Source organism: Zootoca vivipara, chromosome 16 (assembly GCF_965207765.1).
Source record: "Zootoca vivipara chromosome 16, rZooViv2.hap1.1, whole genome shotgun sequence".
Classification (NCBI taxonomy): domain Eukaryota; kingdom Metazoa; phylum Chordata; class Lepidosauria; order Squamata; family Lacertidae; genus Zootoca; species Zootoca vivipara.
Window position 1 is genome coordinate 16,748,229 of NC_142599.1, and position 18,957 is coordinate 16,767,185.

At 45.6% G+C, this 18,957-nt stretch overlaps 1 protein-coding gene across 4 annotated transcripts; it reads right to left on the minus strand.

Moving 5' to 3' along the window:
- Positions 1-643: 643 nt before the first annotated feature.
- Positions 644-18,871, minus strand: P2RX6 (purinergic receptor P2X 6). 4 transcript variants are annotated; one of them, XM_035098794.3, is made up of 12 exons: positions 18,612-18,868; positions 15,798-15,948; positions 14,959-15,030; positions 13,185-13,260; positions 11,656-11,749; positions 10,486-10,566; positions 9,400-9,541; positions 7,100-7,209; positions 4,948-5,041; positions 3,556-3,621; positions 2,945-3,022; positions 644-1,571 (listed from the first exon to the last, which is right to left on the minus strand). In XM_035098794.3, exons 1-12 carry the CDS (start codon positions 18,743-18,745, stop codon positions 1,533-1,535), a joined length of 1,137 nt encoding a protein of 378 aa, XP_034954685.2. In that variant the 5' UTR covers positions 18,746-18,868; the 3' UTR covers positions 644-1,532. The 4 variants fall into 4 exon arrangements, with proteins under 4 accessions (XP_034954685.2, XP_088516251.1, XP_088516252.1 ...); XM_088660125.1 differs by lacking the exon at positions 10,486-10,566 and having other exon boundaries at positions 18,612-18,871; XM_088660126.1 differs by lacking the exon at positions 15,798-15,948 and having other exon boundaries at positions 18,499-18,679.
- Positions 18,872-18,957: the final 86 nt, after the last annotated feature.

The window sequence follows — 18,957 nt, forward strand, 5'->3', positions numbered from 1 at the left end:
TGTGTGTTTTCACTTCAAGGCGGTGGTCCTCACTGAGAGCTAGTGTGCTGTCATTAAGTAACACCTAAGAGATCAGAGTTCAAATCCCCACTCGGCCATACAAAGCTCACTGGGTGACCCCAGGCGAGGCACTGTCTCTCAGGCCAACCCGCCTTGCAGGGTTGTTGTAGGGACTGAACTGAGATGGGGGAGGGCTGTGTGTGCTGCCTGGAGCTCCTTGGAGAAGGAGGTGAGATAGAAATGCAATAATTAAGTAAGAAATAAATATGCAGGCGAACCCTAAAAATGTGGAACTCCCTCCTTACAGAGGTGTGTCGGGCATCATCATTGCACATGATTCATCATCATATATCAAAGATGTTCCTCTTTATTCTGCCCTTTGCACAGCATGGTTACATTTGAAGCTGTTTGATACTTCCACCAAATAATCCTGGGATGTGTTTGTTTGTTAAGGGTGCTGTCGAGAGTTATTAGGAGAGCCCCTCTTCCCCCTCCCAGAGCTGCAATTCCCAGAGTTCCTTAGGAAAAGGGATTGATTGTTAAACCACTCTGGGAATGTATGTGTGCTTTAAACTGTGTTTTTAAATTGTACATCGCCTTGAGAGGATTGTGTAGAAGGTGATTAATAAACTGACGATGGTGATAATAATAATAAATTGATTTTATTAATTGACCTGGGACCTGAGTACTTGATGGAGCACTTGTCGCCACGTGCCCCAATACACAGTTTACAGTCAGAGAGAGAGAGAGAGAGAGAGAGAGAGAGAGAGGGAGGGAGAGGGAGACCCTTACAGAATCATAGAATTGGAAAGGACACAGAAGGTCATCTAGCCCAACCCCCTGCAATGTAGGGACCTTCTCATTGTATGTAAGCTGAGCACCTTTTCAGGGAGGCATGGTGGGGTATAAATTTAAATAAATGCCAAAAAATGCACCAGTTCCCCAAGTAAGTAAGGAAAACCTGCAAGTCCCGCAGCAAAGGGTAAAAAAAAAAAGCAGGTTTCATCTAAAAGTGATCTTTAGGCAGAAGCAGGAAAAGAAACTGATGTGGGGAGGTTTTGATTCCGTCGACAGAAGTGTGGCTGAGAATTATTCTAAGTGGAATATATATATCTGAGAGCGAGAGCGAGCGAGAGAGACATGGGGGGTTTGACGGGCTTCCCCCACCCTGGTATCTGAGACCCTCTCCAAACTACAACTCCCAGGGTTGTTGGGAATTGTAGTCCAAAACCTCTTTAAGGCATCTATTTGGGAAAGGCTGCCCTGGGGCTTTCTACCTCTGTGTTGCTGCTACCCTCTGGAGGTTTTGGACTACAACTTCCACCAACCCCAGACAGCACAGCCCTGGGGTTGATGGGAGTCCAAAACACCTGGTTGGAGGAATAAAGCGAGACATCAGTTGCGACGCCAAAGTCTCGGTTTCCTTGAGGGCCAAACGCACCCAAAGCAGGGAGGAGAGATCTTGCCCGTCTGCTGGAGCATCTACCCCACATTAGGTCTCTCCTGAGATCTCTTGCCCGTGGTCTGTAGGGCTATGTGGCTGCGTCAACTTTGGTTTTCGGTGGCTTGGCCTGGAAAAGTAGAACAGGGATCATATTAGAAAGATACTGTGGGCACTGGAAAAGGTTCAGAAAAGGGCAAGCAAAATGAAGAATGGAACTAAAGAAAGGTTGCAGTGTTTGGGACTTTTTAGTTGAGAGAAAAGTCACGCAAGACATGATCGAAGGGGACCAAAGCAGATTATGAGTCCACTATGAGTGAGGCTGAGAAGTGTGACTAGCCTAAGGTCACCCAGCAGCTACATGTGGAGGAGCGGGGAAGCGAACCCGGTTCACTAGATTACGAGTCCACTGCTCTTAACCACTACACCACACAGCGGAGAGTTAAAATGTGGAACTGTCTCCTGTAAGGGCCTCCAACTTGGATGGCTTTTAAGCATGATTGCACAAATGCACATGGGAGATCAGGCTATCGATGGCTCAATGGAGGCACTGCGTGGCTGGAGGCAGCAATGTTTCTGAATACCATTTGCTGGAAACAGCAGGAGAGAGAGGGGTCTTGTGGTCGAATCCTGCTTGTGGATTTCCCATTGAGGCATCTGGTTGGCCACTGCGAGAACAGGATGCTAGACTAAAGGGGCCATTGGCCTGATCCAGCAGGCTCTCGTCGTGTTGTTTTATTTTTAATCTGCCCCCATGATCTGAGGGCTGTGTTTTAGCAGCAAAGCCTGAGGAAAAAGCCTGCAGAAAAGCCTGATTTTACCAGGTAAAAGGTAAAGGACCCCTGGACAGTTATGGTAAGTCCAGTCAAAGGTGACTGTGGGGTTGTGGCACTCATCTCGCTTTCAGGCCGAGGCAGCCAGCGTTTGCCCACAGACAGCTTTTCGGGTCATGTGGCCAGCAGGACTAAACCGCTTCCGGCGCAACGGGACACTGTGACGGAAACCAGAGCGCACAGAAATGCTGTTTCCGCCACCTATTTATCTACTTGCACTTGTGTGCTTTCGAACTGCTAGGTGGGCAGGAGCTGGGACAGAGCAGCAGGAGCTCACTCCGTTGCGGGGATTCGAACTGCCAACCTTCTGATCGGCAAGCTCAAGCGGCTCAGTGGTTAGACCACAGCGCCACCCATGTCCCTCTGCTTTTACCAGGGACACCCCCCAGAAATGAAGTAAAGGCTTGGGGAGTCAGACACCGTCAGATGCACAATCCCTCTCAAAACCCTGACCAGTCGCTGCCGGTCCCCCCAGGGAGCACAAGGGGCTGCTGAGGTTGCGATTCCCCACAGCGGGATGATGGGGTGCGACAGCGAGTGCTAAATGGGACAGAACCGGAGCATGCAGGCAAGGCAGCAGCAAAGGGATGCTTACAACAAAGGGCATGGTGGAGAGAAAAGGAATTCAAAGGCAGCAGCACCAGGCCAGCCCACATCCAATCCCTGTTACCTCCTCGTATTTCTCGCTCCGATAGAATTCGGCTTTTGTATCGAGGTACAACAGGACGAGGTCGCAAACCACGGCAGCCTAGGATGGCAAGACATCATTCAGCATCCAGACCATACCTGCCAAGTTGCTGTCAGAGAAATAAGGGACCGGGCCAGAAATAGCAGACCGGAAGTAGCGCTGCCGCCATTTGGGAACTGGGCGGAGCATGCTCAGAAGTGACATTTGATGCTGCTTTGCCCAGTTCCAAAATGGCCACCGTGCCAGAAGTCGCACTGCAGTCATTTTGGAACTGGGCAGAGCAGCATCAAAAGTCGCTTCTGAGCATGCTCCACCCAGTTCCAAAATGGCCGCCGTGCCAGAATAAACCGGGGTGGGAAACAAAAAAATCTGTTTTTTCAGCTAGGAACAGCTGGAAAAACGGGGATTTCCCGGGGAAAACGGGAGACTTGGCAGCTATGATCCAGACCAGCCTTCGCCAACACAGTGCTCTCTGTTTCTCTGGATCTACAACTCCCATCAGCCCCAGCGGCATCGTACAGCTGCACCGCCCGGGGCTGTTGGGAGTTGTAGTCCAAAAGGGCCTCTTTTTTTACTCTACCGGTCATACTTACAGCTCCAAGGAAGGCAGCTCCTGTTCCCAAGTTGACAGCGGTGGGAATGATGCTAAATTTCCCAGCCTGAGTCATAAAAAGAGTGTAGGGTATTAGGGGAGGTGTAGCAACTCGGGTGGGGGGGACACATGTTGCACTCATTCTGGGATTTTTTTGTCTGTCTTTCGTCCTGACCCTGCACTCAGCTCTCACCTGTGGCTCTTAGAAGCTGCCAGCATGCGACAGAAACCACACCCTGGGAAAGGCTTCGGCTGGCTAGCTAAACCAGGTGAGGGTAGCCGACGGGTCTCAAACACTTGGTGAGTTAGGGATTTCCCCTGCATTAACCTACTAAGTCAGGCCACTGGTGCACTGAGATTCTGTGGGCATGGTAAATAAAAGGCACAAATAATTGGGAATATAAGCTTCCCCCCCAACTTTCTGCCTGTGGCGCAACAGAATATATTTTTTTAAAAAATAATTTGTATTGAATTTTACATAGAGAAAAAAGAAAAAGAAAAGAAAAAAATTGAAAGAGAGATACAAAAACACAAAATGCAAAAAAGAAAAAGACAATGTATATCCCCTCTTACTTCTTCCAGCATCTTCCCTTCCCTATTCTTACTATCCTAGTTTATAGTTAACTCTTATCATTTCCAAATCTCATCTAAATATCATAAAATTACATCTTATCTCACATTTCATAACCTTATTTTTAAATCATTCTTACTCATTGTATATAAAAGAGTGAAGGAAAGGTAAAGGAAAAAGAAAGAAAAAAGGCCCAAATTAAAAATAAAAAGGCATAAAACATTATCATCTTCTCCCATTTCTAATCCAAATATTTCGGACTTCCTCATTTCCCCCTCTTGAGTTCCTTATCAATCACTAATTATTGCAGTTTCCAAATCTAAAATTACCTCCTTTCATCCAATTTATAGCTTCTTTTTAACCTTTTACCCATCCTACTTCTCCTTACCTTTATTACCCAATATTCTCTAACCTTTTACCCAAAAATATTCATAATTAATTTTCGAAATCTTCTTCCCCCTTTTTCTTGCTGCCCTAAAAACTAGATCTCCCCCCCTTTCCTTGGAATCGGTGTCTCCAGAGATTTCAGCCAGCTCCGGCGCAACAGAATATTAGGGGGGTGGGCAGGGGAAGGACTAGACCGTGTGAAAAATGAACATAATATTTTAGCGGCAGTTCGCTCATTTTCAGCTTTGTATTCTTGTTATTAAAAAAGCGTGCCTAGACATTCCATTGTTGCGCCCACAACCTCAGTATAAGGTGCCCTTTAGCTCCTAGCTTTCATATCTCAGTTTCTAACACTTGGGGGGCAATGAATGGGATCCCTGCAGAGCACCTCCTCCCCTAGGGATCTGCTGCACATGGGGCCTCAGAGGTCCTTACCTGGCCATGGACTGAAATGTCAAAGCGGATACCATAGAGTTTTAACAGGCTCCGAGACTGCTGGTTCAGGGGGTCCCAATAATAGGAGGCAGTTCTGAAGAAAGAAAGCAGGCAGATGAGCAGTGTATGGGCAGGAGCTGTGGCTTGGTCCACATGCTACTGGACCACGTTTGAGGTTCTTTTAACGATTGTCAGGGCCCTTGACGACTTGGGTTCAAGATACTGCGAGGAGTGCCTGACCTCTCATATTATTTATCTAGTTTTTGAATATATTCACATCCCTCCTTTCTGCCAAGTTGGGGTGCAAGTTGGCTTAATAGCAACATAATGAAATGCAAAGTGGTATCAATGAACTAGCTAAAAACAACCATCAGAACACATCAGAACACATGCAGAACCAGCTATTAAAATGCCGTTTGCCCTGACAGCATCACCTGCGCTTCAGTTTCCAAAGGCTTGTCTGAATAGGAAGGTATAGGAGCGTGGGTGGCGCTATGGTCCAAACCTCTGAGCCTCTTGGGCTTAGCGATCAGAAGGTTGGCGGTTCGAATCCCTGTGACGGGGTGAGCTCCCGTTGCTCTGTCCCAGCTCCTGCCAACCTAGCAGTGCGAAAGCATGCCAGTGCAAGTAGATAAATAGGTACCACTGTGGCGGAAAGGTAAACGGCATTTCCGTGTGCTCTGGTTTCCGTCACGGTGTCTTGTTGCGCCAGAAGCAGTTTAGTCCTGCTGGCCACATGACCCAGAAAGCTGTCTGTGGACAAAGGCCGGCTCCCTCGGCCTGAAAGCGAGATGAGCACCGCAACCCCATAGTCGCCTTTGACTGGACTTAACCATCCAGGGGTCCTTTACCTTTACCTTTTTTTACCTATTAGCCTGCCAGTGGGAGGATAACCAGGAGGGAGCCAGTCTAACTTCTCTGGTCTTCCGGGGAGTCGTGGTTAGTGAGACCCAATAGTTCAGATACCTCCTCATATACATCAGGTGCTCTGTGTTCAGGATTGTGTGCCCAAGGACAGTTAAATAGGAAGGACTTCTTCACGCAGCACACAGTTAAACTCTGGGACTCACCCCTGCAAGAAGCAATGACAGCCACCAACCTGGATGGCTTTAAAAGAGGATTGGGCAAATCGCTGAAGACTATTGATGGCTACTGGGTAGCTTGGGGGTGGGGAGCTTTCAGTGACCTGAATAATGGTGAGTCCTTTCTCTATGATGAGCAGCAGCAGGAAATGATACGGAAAGTGGCAAATGCTGTATGTACAGTAAACCATGCAACATAAAACTAGGAGGGTGAAGGTGGACAGAAAGTGCCTGCAAAAAATTCCAGTTCGTATGGTTTCACTTGGTGCCAAAGTATGTTTTGATAGGACAGACTGGGAAACAGTAGCACCCTGGCAATGCTCCCTGGCAGATCGCTAAAAGAAGGGGATTACCAGACTCAGTTCTAGAGAAAGAGAAGGGCCCTGTTCACATCAGTCTAGAACCAACACCCTCCTACGCAGGAAACCCCCACCATCACCACCTCCCCAACCCCTGATCTGCAGAGGGGATTCGGTTACCCACTGGTGAAAGAAATGCACTCTGCATCTGCTCAGGGGCACTTGTGTCTATCTTTGCTTCCTAAGATGAGGGATGGGGGGACCTTATCTATCTCATTTCCCCAGTCTCGAATTCTCCACATTTCCACATCGGTTTGCATTTTTGGAAAAAGAAAATATTCAACAGTTTTTTTTAGCACGGCTCTTTCCCAATACATATGCAATTTCCCCCAATATACAAATTATTGCAAAGTAGTTTCCCCTGATGCATTTGCGTATGTTGTTGTTGTTGTTGTTGTTGTTGTTGTTGTTGTTGTTCTTCTTCTTCTTCTTCTTCTTCTTCTTCTTCTTCTTCTTCTTCTTCTTCTTCTTCTTTTGCTAACATATACAGTTTTCTGGACATTTCTCGGCATTGCAGAATTCAGAGAAGTGTAGATTCTGAAGGGTTGCTGTGTTTTGTTTCACGTACTGTTTCAATAAGCGTGAATTGGGCGGGTTCGCCTTTAAATGCAAGCAGAATTGAATTCCACAACACCCCCCCCAATCCCTACTTAAGACAGAGTGGCTTGCGCACTGCTTCCTTCACACCCTCCCACCTGCTCCTGTGCCCACCTGAAGTTAAATTTCTTTTCCAGCAGAGTGAAGGAATAGCAGGGCCTGCATTGCAAAGGAGGCTGGTCCAAGTCACAATCCCAGTCGATCCGCAGGCCGATAGCGCCCCCCTGTGTGGGATTCACCAAATGCCACAAGATTAATGGAGGAGAAGGACAGAAGGCACTGGTTAGTCTATTAGTATTGAGCAAACGTTGCTTCAGCATCTCCCCTTCTCACATTGTTCTGAGATAAAGGTCACATCTACAACGCATATTTAACACTTCCCCCAAAGAATCCTGGGAACTGTAGTTTATGCCTCACAGAGCTACCATTGCAGTGCCGGATTTATGTATAAGCTAAACAAACTATAGCTTAGGGCCCCACTTTCTTGGGGGGGGGGCACAAAAAATACAGGGGGGGGGACTGGATGTACATTTCCAAAATCTATATACCGTATATAAAAATGTAAACTGGGCATGTGGGTGTGTTTCCACTTTTCACCAAAACCGCTTGACCGATTGAGGTGAAATTTTGGCACAACATCACCATGCAAATGTCTGAAGGCTATAGGAAAGTTTGCTAAGACAGATGTGTCACCTACGCCAGGTAAAAACCCCCAAACCCCGTGTTTCAGAACTCACAAATCATACGAAAGTGCATGCTGGGAGCACAGGAGAGGTTGCAAACCAGTGCCCTCTAGTGATGGCTACACTGGTACTGCACCTAGGAAAGCTTCCCTCTCCACAGCATCTCGGCTTGGCTTTGCAGACTAGGCCGCTTTCCAGACTAGGCCGAGTGGAGGTGGGGGCTTGCCTGGGTGGGGGATGGGGGGAGGAGGGGGCGGGATAGGTAATGGGTCAGAACAGGGTGGGGGGAGTCACAGGCATGCGTAAAACAGGGGGACTCTGAAGGTCCCCTGTTCAGGGAGGCTTTTAATGTTTAATAGATTACTGTGTTTTATTTTTCTGTTGGAGGCCGCCCAGAGTGGCTGGGGAAACCCAGCCAGATGGGCAGGGTATAAATAATTTATTATTATTATTATTATTATTATTATTATTATTATTATTATTATTATTATCTGAAGGGGGACTCTGAGGCTCCATTTAACAGACTGAGCCACAGCAACGCGTGGCAGGGCCAGCTAGTATAAGGTTAAAAAAAACAAATAAAATAAAACCTACATACAGCAACAGTGTTTTGTGTTGTGTAGGCTCCTATGATGTAAATAATGGGCCCCGCCTGCTAGCCTTTTGTTACGTGCAAAGGGCTTTAGATACCTATTTGGTCCATAAATTACCATATAGCATATGTTCAACACAAAAAAACAGTGACAATTTGTTGTTGACAAAGGACAGCTGAACATATAAAGGGCCCTATTACCTTCAGTAGCTTAGGGCCCCATCAAACCTAAATCCGGCCCTGTACCATTGCCAGCACACTTAACAAACTACAGTTCCCAGGATTCTATGGAGGAAGCCACGAGTTTTAAAGAACCAAAATGTAGGTGCTGCAAGCTGTTTAATTATCACAGAATCATAGAATTGTAGAGTTGAAAGGGAATTTGAGGATCATATCGCCCAACCCTCTGCAATGGAAGAACTTCAACTAAAGCATCCCATTACAGATGGCCAGCCAGCCTCTGCTTAAAAACCCCCAGTGAAAAAGAGCCCACCACCTTCTGAGGTGGTCCGTCAAACAGATCTTACCATTAGAAAGTTCTTCCTGATGTTTAGTCAAAATCTCCTTTCTTGAAACTTGAAGCCATCAGAGCAGGAGAAAACAAGCTTGCTCCACCTTCTATGTGACAGCCCTTTAGATAGTTGAAGATGGCTTTATCATATCAAGTCTCAGGCTCCTTTCCCCCCAGGCGAAACATACCCATTTCCCTCAACCATTGCTTTTAAGGTTCGGTTTCCAGACCCTTAATCATCTTGGTGGCACATGTTCCGGCTTGTCAATATCCTTCATAAATTGTGGCGCCCAGAACTGGACACAGTACTTCAGGTGTGGTCTGACTAAGGCAGAATAGTGCTATGACTTCCCTTGACCTGGACACTATACTTCTGTTGATGCAGCCTTGAATGGCGTTAGCTTTTTTTTTTTTTTTGCTGCCTTATGCTGAATCAGACTGTTGGTCCATCTAGCTCAGTATTGTCTACACTGACTGTCAGCAGCTCTCCAGAGTTTCAGGCAGGGGGTGTTCCCATTGCTACCTGGAGATACTGCTGGGGGCTGAGCATGGGATGTTTCCCAAAGAGCCCTGCCCCTCCGCGCCTGCATTCATGGGATGGGTTGCTGAAGCAAAAGGGGAGACCTACCCGGTGAGCCAGCTCCTCAAAGCTCTCCCCAGCTGCCTCGACCATGTCACGAATGCGAAACACGGGGCAATAAGGGTCATCCACGGCATCATATCGACACCCCTTGAAGTAGGAGCCATCCATCGTCTTCAGCGTGTTTGTCCTGAATGAAAGCATGAGAAAAACTGAAGTCTTTGGGAAATGTGTTGTAATAGCAGCATGGGAGAAAGAGCCTTGTGGCACCTTTATTTGCAATAGAATTGTTTCCTATATTTATATGCCACTTAATACTAAAATAGTCGCCAAACAGATGACAAAAACTGCAAATAGCGTACACATGGAGAGACACGCCATGAAGTTGAAATGATGCCATATCATATAACACACAAAACTGGGAATTATAGGGACAGAACTACCTAAATCGTACAGAAACTTATTCATGTATGCTACTACAGCAGCAATAATGCTACTCGCCCCAAAATGGAAAGAAGCAGAAGTCCTAGCAAAGGAAGAATGGATACAAAAACTTATGGAATATGCAGAAATGGCAAAACTTACCTGAAGAATAAGAAATCAAGTTAACAAACTTTTAAAGAACGGAAATGGTTTGTTGGAGATTTACAGATAAATTACAAACAGATAAAAACATTGGCAGGATTATTGTAATAACCTGCAGTTTCCGAAGAGTACTGTATATATTTAGATAATTAAATGAGCAAATGAATTGAATTTGGATATGCAGAAGTTGTATAAAAAAATAAATTTAAGGAACTGCAGAAGGAGGGGGAAGGAAGTTACAATGATTGTAAAATTATTGAAATGCATAAACCTGAAAAGTATAAATAAAAACTTTTTAAAAAAAACTGCAATACAATATATGGTAAAACAGTAACATCCCCCGAAAGCAAGAATCTGAAGACATCTTTTGTGGCACTGCTACAAACTTTGCAGAGTTTCTAGACCACACAGCAACCTGCACAACTTATCTAACCTGTGTCAACAGAGGGCTGGGTGTTGGTGCCATGACTGACATTCCTGTTTGCAAACAGTATCCCAAACCCTCTCTGAAAACCGTCCCCACCCTGCTTTAAAGATCTCGGCCCTTACCTGGAGAAGTTAAACTTGGAAAAGTTGACGGTGTTTTTAATAAAGAGAGTGAAATTCTCCGCTTCAGCCAAGAGTGGTTTCCTAGGTGGGAAACAGAAAATACGTGGGCCTATGAATGCATTCAGGGATGTGGGTGGCGCTGTGGTCTAAACCACAGAGCCCAGGGCTTGCTGATCAGAAGGTCGGTGGTTCAAATCCCCGCGATGGGGTGAGCTCCCGTTGCTTGGTCCCAGCTCCTGCCCACCTAGCAGTTCGAAAGCACATCAAAATGCAAGTAGATAAATAGGAACCGCTACAGCGGGAAGGTAAACGGCGTTTCCGTGCGCTGCTCTGGTTCGCCAGAAGCGGCTTAGTCATGCTGGCCACATGACCCAGAAGCTGTATGCCGGCTCCCTCGGCCAGTAAAACGAGATGAGCGCCGCAACCCCAGAGTCGTCTGCGACTGGACCTTACGGTCATGGGTCCCTTTACCTTTTTATTAACGCAATCAGGAAAGGAACATGACCATTTGGTTTTTGCAACCTGTAGGCTGTTGGGGAATACGTTAAGCTACCTTTCCATGAGAAAGGTGGATGTCTGATAATACGTGGTGGCTGATTTTTTATTTATTTATACATACATCATGACATTTACATGTTGCTTAGTTGTAAGAAGTAGAAAAAAACCTCAAAGCAGTTTACAAAAGAATGAATCAATAAAACAGTTAAAAGCAGCTATCTAAAACATTCAAAAAGTAATTAAAATCAAAGATTAGCTAAAAACAATGGCACCAGCCTACATATTTGTTAGGCTTAGGTAAAGAAGTTTTTAATTTGTTTTCATTTTTTAAAATGATTTGGGCAAAGTTCTCTCTTGGAAACCAAAAATAGTGTTAATTCCACCACCCACCACCCTACCCCGAAGGTGGCTTGAAAGAGGAGTTGGTACTTTTTCCTCTGCCTAAACAGGTTCTGAAGGCTTCTGGTATCATCTGGAAAAAAACCCTGCAATGCCTATTTGACCAGCAATACACCTTGTGGGAAGGGCCACCAACTCTCAACCAAATTTCTTCTTTTGTTAGCAGCTACTGCCTGTTCCCTATCTGAAGATGTCTGCCTGGCTTGCGGTGGGTTTGGGGGACAGAGATACAGATAGCCATTAAAACAGGATCAAAGAGGACAACTTCCATACCTGGACAAGCTCTTGTTTTCCACCGGACACCACCCATAGATCTCACAGGAATTATGGGATGCATCGAATGGGACACACTTCCCTGTTTTTACTCCTGCAAGAGAACCGAACCACATCTCAGTTATGTCTTCTTTTTACCGAAGCCCTTTATTCCTTTCAAGGTGCATTGCAGCCCAACTCCCTCGTGTAAGGTATTGCTTTATCCTATATTTTTGGAAACCACTTAGAGGTTTTCTGACACTCAAGCTATATGTGCATGCTGTTAAATGAATGAAATTGGGAAAAGCAGAAACTGAGAGATACTGAGATTGACATATTTGCCCATTAGACCCTGAAAAGCTCAGATAATCCTGAGCTAGATGGGCAAATGGTTTAATTCACCATGAAGTGGCTTAATCTGCTATATGTTTTAGAAAATATTTGCTATGCATTTCGACACCTCTTGGAATAATGTGGCCAAATTTTGCCTGCTGGTTCCTGAGATACAACCGGGTGCTGTTTTGAATCAAGGTGGCTGACTGAGCCTTTCCAAACTGCACTGATTTCCTTTCCCCCCTATAGTTTGTATTAAATTTTCTGTTTACATTTTAGAATATTCATTTAAACAACCATAAAATATCAATGACTTCTTCTTTTTCGATGGTTCATTTTGCATAACATAAATGCCTGCATATTTTACATAAACTAAACCATTCAAAATTCCATTATTCTGTCCATCAAAACTTATTTACACTGTTGAATTTATCTTAATGCTTGCCAACGTTTTCAAGTGTACACAATTCCCCCCCCCATATAAACAATAAACATTTTCCAATCTTCTTTAAACATATGTTCTTCTTGTTCTCTTGTTCTATATGTTAGGTCTGCAAGCTGCGTATATTCTATCAATTTAAGTTGCCATTCTTCTTTAGTTGGGATCTTGCTCGTTTTCCATTTTTGGGCTAACAAAACACAGGCCGCAGTAGTGGCATGCATAAATAACCTTTTTCGACACCTGGGAAATTTCTGTCTGAATTAACCCCAACATAAACTGCACAGATTTCCAATTGGCATCGATGGTTTGGAATCCTTCAGCAACAACAGGTAACGAGGCTGGTAGTAAGAAATCGAGCGGTTTTTGTAACTTGTGGCAAGGCTGGCTGCTTTTGGGGAATGGAGGGAAGCATGCAGAGGAGAAATCTAAAAAACAAGAGAGAAGCTTCCCCCTTCAGATATTATTGGACTACAACTTCCATTGGCAGGGCCGGCCCAGTACATTTTGCCGCCTGAGGCGAAACGGAAAACGGCTCCCCCTGCTGCTGGTTGGGGAAGGCTGCAAGAGAGAGCCTTGCAAGCTGTAAATGCTGAGAAACTGGTGCTAAATTCGCCGTTCTGATGTGGGTGATGTGGAGAGCAGCGGGTAGGAACCATAGCTGCCAAGTTTTCGCTTTTCTCGCGAGGAAGCCTATTCAGCATAAGGGAAAATCCCTGTAAAAAAGGGATAACTTGGCAGCTATGGTAGGGACCAGGATTGAAACAGACCTCCTTACCGTTTCCGTGGACCACCGGCTGTCCTGGAGAACAGTCCTGATCTCTCCTGCAATACCCATCGGGGATGGAAGGGTGCTGGCGGAGAAGACAATTGTTGAGAAGGAAAAGCATCTGCAGGGGAACCCTGTGAGAGGGTCTGCTTGGCATTCCATTATAAAGCTCTAGTGGGACCTGTCACAGGGTCTAAGGGCAACTTGGTCGGCCCCTTGCTGCTGCGATGATGTTGAATTATCTGAACCAACACACAATAAGCTGGTGTGACGCCTAAAGGTAAAGGGACCCCTGACCATTAGGTCCAGTCGCATACGACTCTGGGGTTGCGGCGCTCATCTCGCGGTATTGGCCAAGGGAGCCGGCGTACAGCTTCCGGGTCATGTGGCCAGCATGACTAAGCTGCTTCTGGCGAACCAGAGCAGCGCACGGAAATGCCGTTTACCTTCTCACCCGAGCGGTACCTATTTATCTACAGTGGTATGTCGGGTTACAGATGCTTCAGGTTACAGACTCTTCAGGTTACAGACACCGCTAACCTGGAAGTAGTACCTCAGGTTAAGAACTTTGCTTCAGGATGAGAACAGAAATCGTGTGGCGGCGGCGCAGCAGTAGCGGGAGGCCCCATTAGCTAAAGTGGTACCTCAGGTTAAGAACAGTTTCAGGTTAAGAACAGACCTCCAGAACGAATTAAGTTCTTAACCTGAGGTACCACTGTACTTGCACTTTGACGTGCTTTCGAATTGCTAGGTTGGCAGGAGCAGGGACCGAGCAACGGGAGCTCACCCCGTCGCAGGGATTCGAACCGCCGACCCACGTGTGCTGCCTACAATGATGCAATATGGTTATGATTTGGGCTGAGAGCAGGCAAATGGTTGGGAGGCTCGGGCAGGGAGGTCAAACTGCACAGCAGGGGTGGGGGAGCTCCAGACTGAATACGGCCCCCAGAACTCTCTATCTGGCCCTCCAGAAGCCACACAACCCCTTCGAGGCCACGTCTCTCCCAGGCCTTGCCTTGCACTCTCCTCAAGAGTTTTAGTCTAGCTGGGACAGGTCCTGTTTTATAAACAAGAAAGGTTTGTTTTCATTTCGTTTAATACTGTATATAAAGCAGAGAGGACAATTATAATAACCGATGGCGATCAAAAGATGAAAAACAAAACTGTAAAGTAGGGACGTAGAATGTGTACGGTTGCACGTGGGTTAAAATAACAAAGTCGAAGTAAAATCATGTATGATCTAGTTGAGATTCTTGAATTGCATGGGGTTGGACTAGATGACCCTCAGGGTCCCTTCCAACTACTGCAACCCCTCCAACAACTAAAGGACATTATTGGCATTTGCAAAGGAGTGCAATACTACCTGTGTAGTAATTTCAATGAGTTTCAATTGGTAGTTTTCTGCAAGAAAACTGAAAGCAGATTTTAAGGGTTGCGATTCCCAAATTTTAGTCCAGTCCTTGGGAAGAATTTGTGTGCCAATTCTAATAATTTTTCTATTTGTCTATTAATCTAGTTTCCATATCTTTTTAAGGGGCTGGGGCGTATCCTTGAACCCTTGCTTGCCTGGATAGAGAATGGCATCAGATGTGATCTCTGCCTTGGATGCGACCTCTGCACTGGAACCAATTTGTTGTACAACAGTAAAATTTACATTTGTTGCTCCACCCACTTTTGCCTCTGACCCCGCCCACCACTAGCATGTGGCTTCCAAAAGGTTCCTCCCTCCTTGCAACTGTAGAGTAAGCAAAAAATTACCTATAAAGAGAAGCCAGCAACGTACCTCTGGACATGATCCTTGCACTTGCTTTGGAGTAGCAATGAAATTGGTCACCACAAATAACATGTTTTCCCCCTGTGAAATGTTTCAAAATACATACATTCAGTTGTTGGTTGTTGTTGTTGTTGTTTTTTTTTATTGAAAGAAAAAAAAAACATAGGAAAATTCCATAATGTTACAAGTATTACAAAATAAAATCTATCTACATTACCAGTTTTTCCGTTTCTTATCTCTTTTTCCTTGTTGCAATATTCCTCAAATCATATTCTTGGTTTGACTTCCAGTCGCTGTCCGCTGTGAGACTCATTTAGTTTCTCTATGTACAATCCTTTCTCCTCAAGTTCTTATAATTCCTTTTGTACACAGTATCACCGATCATACCCATTTATCTGATTCTTTAATACATACCAATCAATCCAAGACTGTCCTAAAGACTTCGTCATTATTATAAGTTTCTTGTAAATATTTTCTAAACTTATCCCATTTTTCCATAAACTTTTGTTTCGAATTCCCCCTTAGTTTATCTGTTAACTGAGGTTGGTTGTTGTTTTTTAATGCCCCCAATTTTTTTTTTTTGATATGCATCTTATTGGTTTTATTTTTGGCTTAATGCTATTGTTTGTTTTTATATGGTACAGTGCTGAATTTTTAAGAAACAAAGTGGTTTATAAAGGCTTTAAAGTAAATAAACAACACAACTTTACCACTATTAGTAACTTTACCACTACTTTACTACTGTTTGTAACTTTTACTCCTAGTAGTAGTATTAGTACCACAAACTTTCATATGGCCTGATCCAGATGGGTAATTCTTTTGCAGTCACAAGTCCAAAGAAAGGATACCTGGGGGGGTTTCACGTAATCTGCCACATCCCAGAGTCGGTCCCCAAGCTCTCGGACGCGTGTGACAGAAATCCCTTTCAGTTTGGTGATCACTGAGATGTGAGGGTCAGTATCTTTCTCCTGGTAGCCCTTTTTTGCTAGAAACACCCACCTGCGAGGCAGCAGAAAGAACAGGGGTCCAAGATGCTTAACACGCACGCTTAAAAGAACCCTCCTTCCATGCTCCAGATACATTGCCCCACCCTTGGAGATCATCGATACAATTGCCTCAGCATTTCCAGGTGGCTGCAAGGAGCAGGGCCTTTTTCTGTGGTGGCACCCCTGCAGTGGAACACCCTGACCAAGGAGCTCCTCAACCTTACTCATTTTCATCCCTTCAGAGATTAGACTATTATTTAGTGTTCGACTATGTGTACAAAGGATTCTGCCCTTTTGAAGGCCTTTTCTAACTTTACAATACCATAAATAAGCATGAATTTAAGGTCCTCTGCAGTAGGGAACCCCAGGAATGAATGCAGCCCTCCACTCCTCTCTATCTGGCCCTCGGATGTCTCCCCAGCCACATCTCTCCCCAGTCCTGATTCATGCACTGCTTGGGCTCAGCTACGTTAGTCAGAAAACAGCGTCTTGAATGTGTTATAAACATGCTACACCAGAGGCTCCAGAGAGCAAAAATAAAACAAAAAAAAATCTATGCGATTTTCCATAGCGGTTTCCCCCCCTTTTGTTATAACAATTTAATTTCTGACTTCTTTATAGCGTTTCCCCCCTCCCCTGTGTGTAGATCCACCCCTTGAGTGTGTTTTGCCTGTCTTGAACTCTTCGTTTTGTTTTATTTTATTTTATTATTATTATTTTATTAGTCTTTCCTTATTTCTTGGATGGAAAAAAAAGAAATGTAATAATGTAATAATAAGGGATAATTTTTTTATTTTTATTATTTTGGTTTATATCAATTAAGTGGCATTTGTGGTTGTATGGTTTATGATGTATGGAAAAATGCAATAAAAATTTTTATATATATAAAAAAGAGACTCTTTGTTTGGGAGGAAGGTTGCGAGAGCTGCACAAGTGTGTGTTGAAACTAGCCTACTGGGAAAAGGGGAAATTTGCATTTGTTGCTCCACCCACTTTTGCCTCTGGCCCCACCCACCACTTTCATGTGGCCCTCAGTCTGGAAGAGGTTCCCCATCCCTGAGCCTCAGCATGCACGATTGCAATAACTCATATCAGCCAGATGGGTGGGGTATTAAAAAAAACAAAACTATTATTATTAAGCCCTGAACTATTTCCCTTTGCAGCCTTCCTTGAACCCGGTGCCTCACAGTTGTTTTGGACTGGAGTTCCCATCTTCACTCAGCACTGGCTGTGCTGGCAGAGGCTCATGGGAGCTGTAGGCACCACACACATACTCCATAAAAGACGCCTGGAACTGTAGTTTGTTGAGAGTGTTGGGAATTGTAGCGCTGGGGTGGGTAATATGCTTGGGGGAGGGAGGGAGGGGGAGGCTTTAAATGTATGGTGCGTGCACAGCCTGAGTCCAAAAACTGCTTTGAGGTGTTTTTTTGTTTTACAACCCAGGGTATATGAATGTTACCAAATAAATAAATGAAATTATTTACTCATTTCATAACATTTATACACTGCTTGATTGTAAAAAAAAAACACAACCCTCAAAGAGGTTTACAAAAAAAGATAAAACAATAAAATTATCACTAAGAACAGTAAGATTTCCAAAAAGGTAAAATAACAAAAGACTAAAAGCAGATTTAAATTTGCACCAGCTTTCTAAGCACCTGGGCCAGCTTGTCTAAACAGGAATGTTTTTGTCTTTTATAGCAGGCATTGAAAAGAACACAATACAGAGAAGGTGCCGGCCTTATGTCAATAGGCAGGGAGTTCCAAAGTTCCAGGGAGGGGAAGACTGTGTGTTGCTTCCCATTCAACGAAGATCCCTCCTCTTCAGGGAGGGGGGACTTTGCGGGCGGGACCTGCTCTACGCACCGAGCAGGGGGGCGTGTTCGGCCCCCTGCTCCACCTATACCTGCTGCCGCGCTCAGGGCCCTGGCTGGCCAATAGGGCCAGCTTGTGGGCGGGGTTACCGGCTTCAAAAGAGCGCGGCAGCCTACAGATCTCCCCTTTTGCTGCTGCTCCTCATCGGATCTCCCGCCCACCCTCCCTTTAGGTCTTCCTTTAGGGTGTTCGCTTTGACCTTGCTATGGACTTGGCACCGGCCTCTTGGTTTTTTCGCCTACCTCATAGCAATTCGTCACAACTTCTTCGGTATTTGGCGGTAGGCATTGGAATATGGAGTTGTCTGGTGTGTTCGAGGACTGGTTGTGGTCATCATCCAACCCTCCTCTTATAGGGGTATCCGCCTAAGGGATCCGGCGGTCGTGGATCCCGTCCGACGCCCTGCTGGTGGCTAGGGCCATGGCACGACCCCGGTGACACCAGGGGGAGCTTTCAGTTGTATTTGCATCAACAGGCTCCTTGCTTGGGGTGTTAACCTGATTCGACCCCCCGCTGAGCGGGGTGGAGTCATGCTTGCTAGAGAGTCCAATGCCTAAGCCAATACCTCTCACTTGCTCTAACCAATAAAGTTGTGGCCTTATTCTACCCATTAACTCAAATACCCTGTGTCACTGTGTCTTTCTTTCTCGCGGGGGGGGGGGGGGCAGGTCCTCGAACCGCAATTCACCTCCAAGCTGGCTGCTGCCGTCCACCAGCTCACTAGCAACATCTCAGAAATGTCAGTGACTTGCGATTTCGAAGGCTTCTCAACACCCGTCTCGTTGCTTCTGCAGCTCTTACCCGAGGATGTAGCCCACGATCCCGAGCTGGATCAGGCGGTGCAAGACTCCGACCTTCCTGTTCCTGGTGAGTGCAAACTTCTCTGTTTTATAATCCAGAAAGCCGAAGCAGGGATGGCTCCAGGAATCCCCCATGGCCGGCTGTGAAATCCCAGCAGCAGGAGCTGAGGAAGGACGCCACCTCCTCCTGGCCTGCTGCCCAGGTAGAGAAGAGCAGGCAAAGAGCAGGCAACTTTTCAAAAAATGTCGAAGACTTGAGGATCTGTGTCAGCATCTTCCAAAGTAGCAAGGAGGGGAGGGTAAAATGAAGCTGGCCTGCTAATGGGCTGCTAAAATTGGAAATTGGG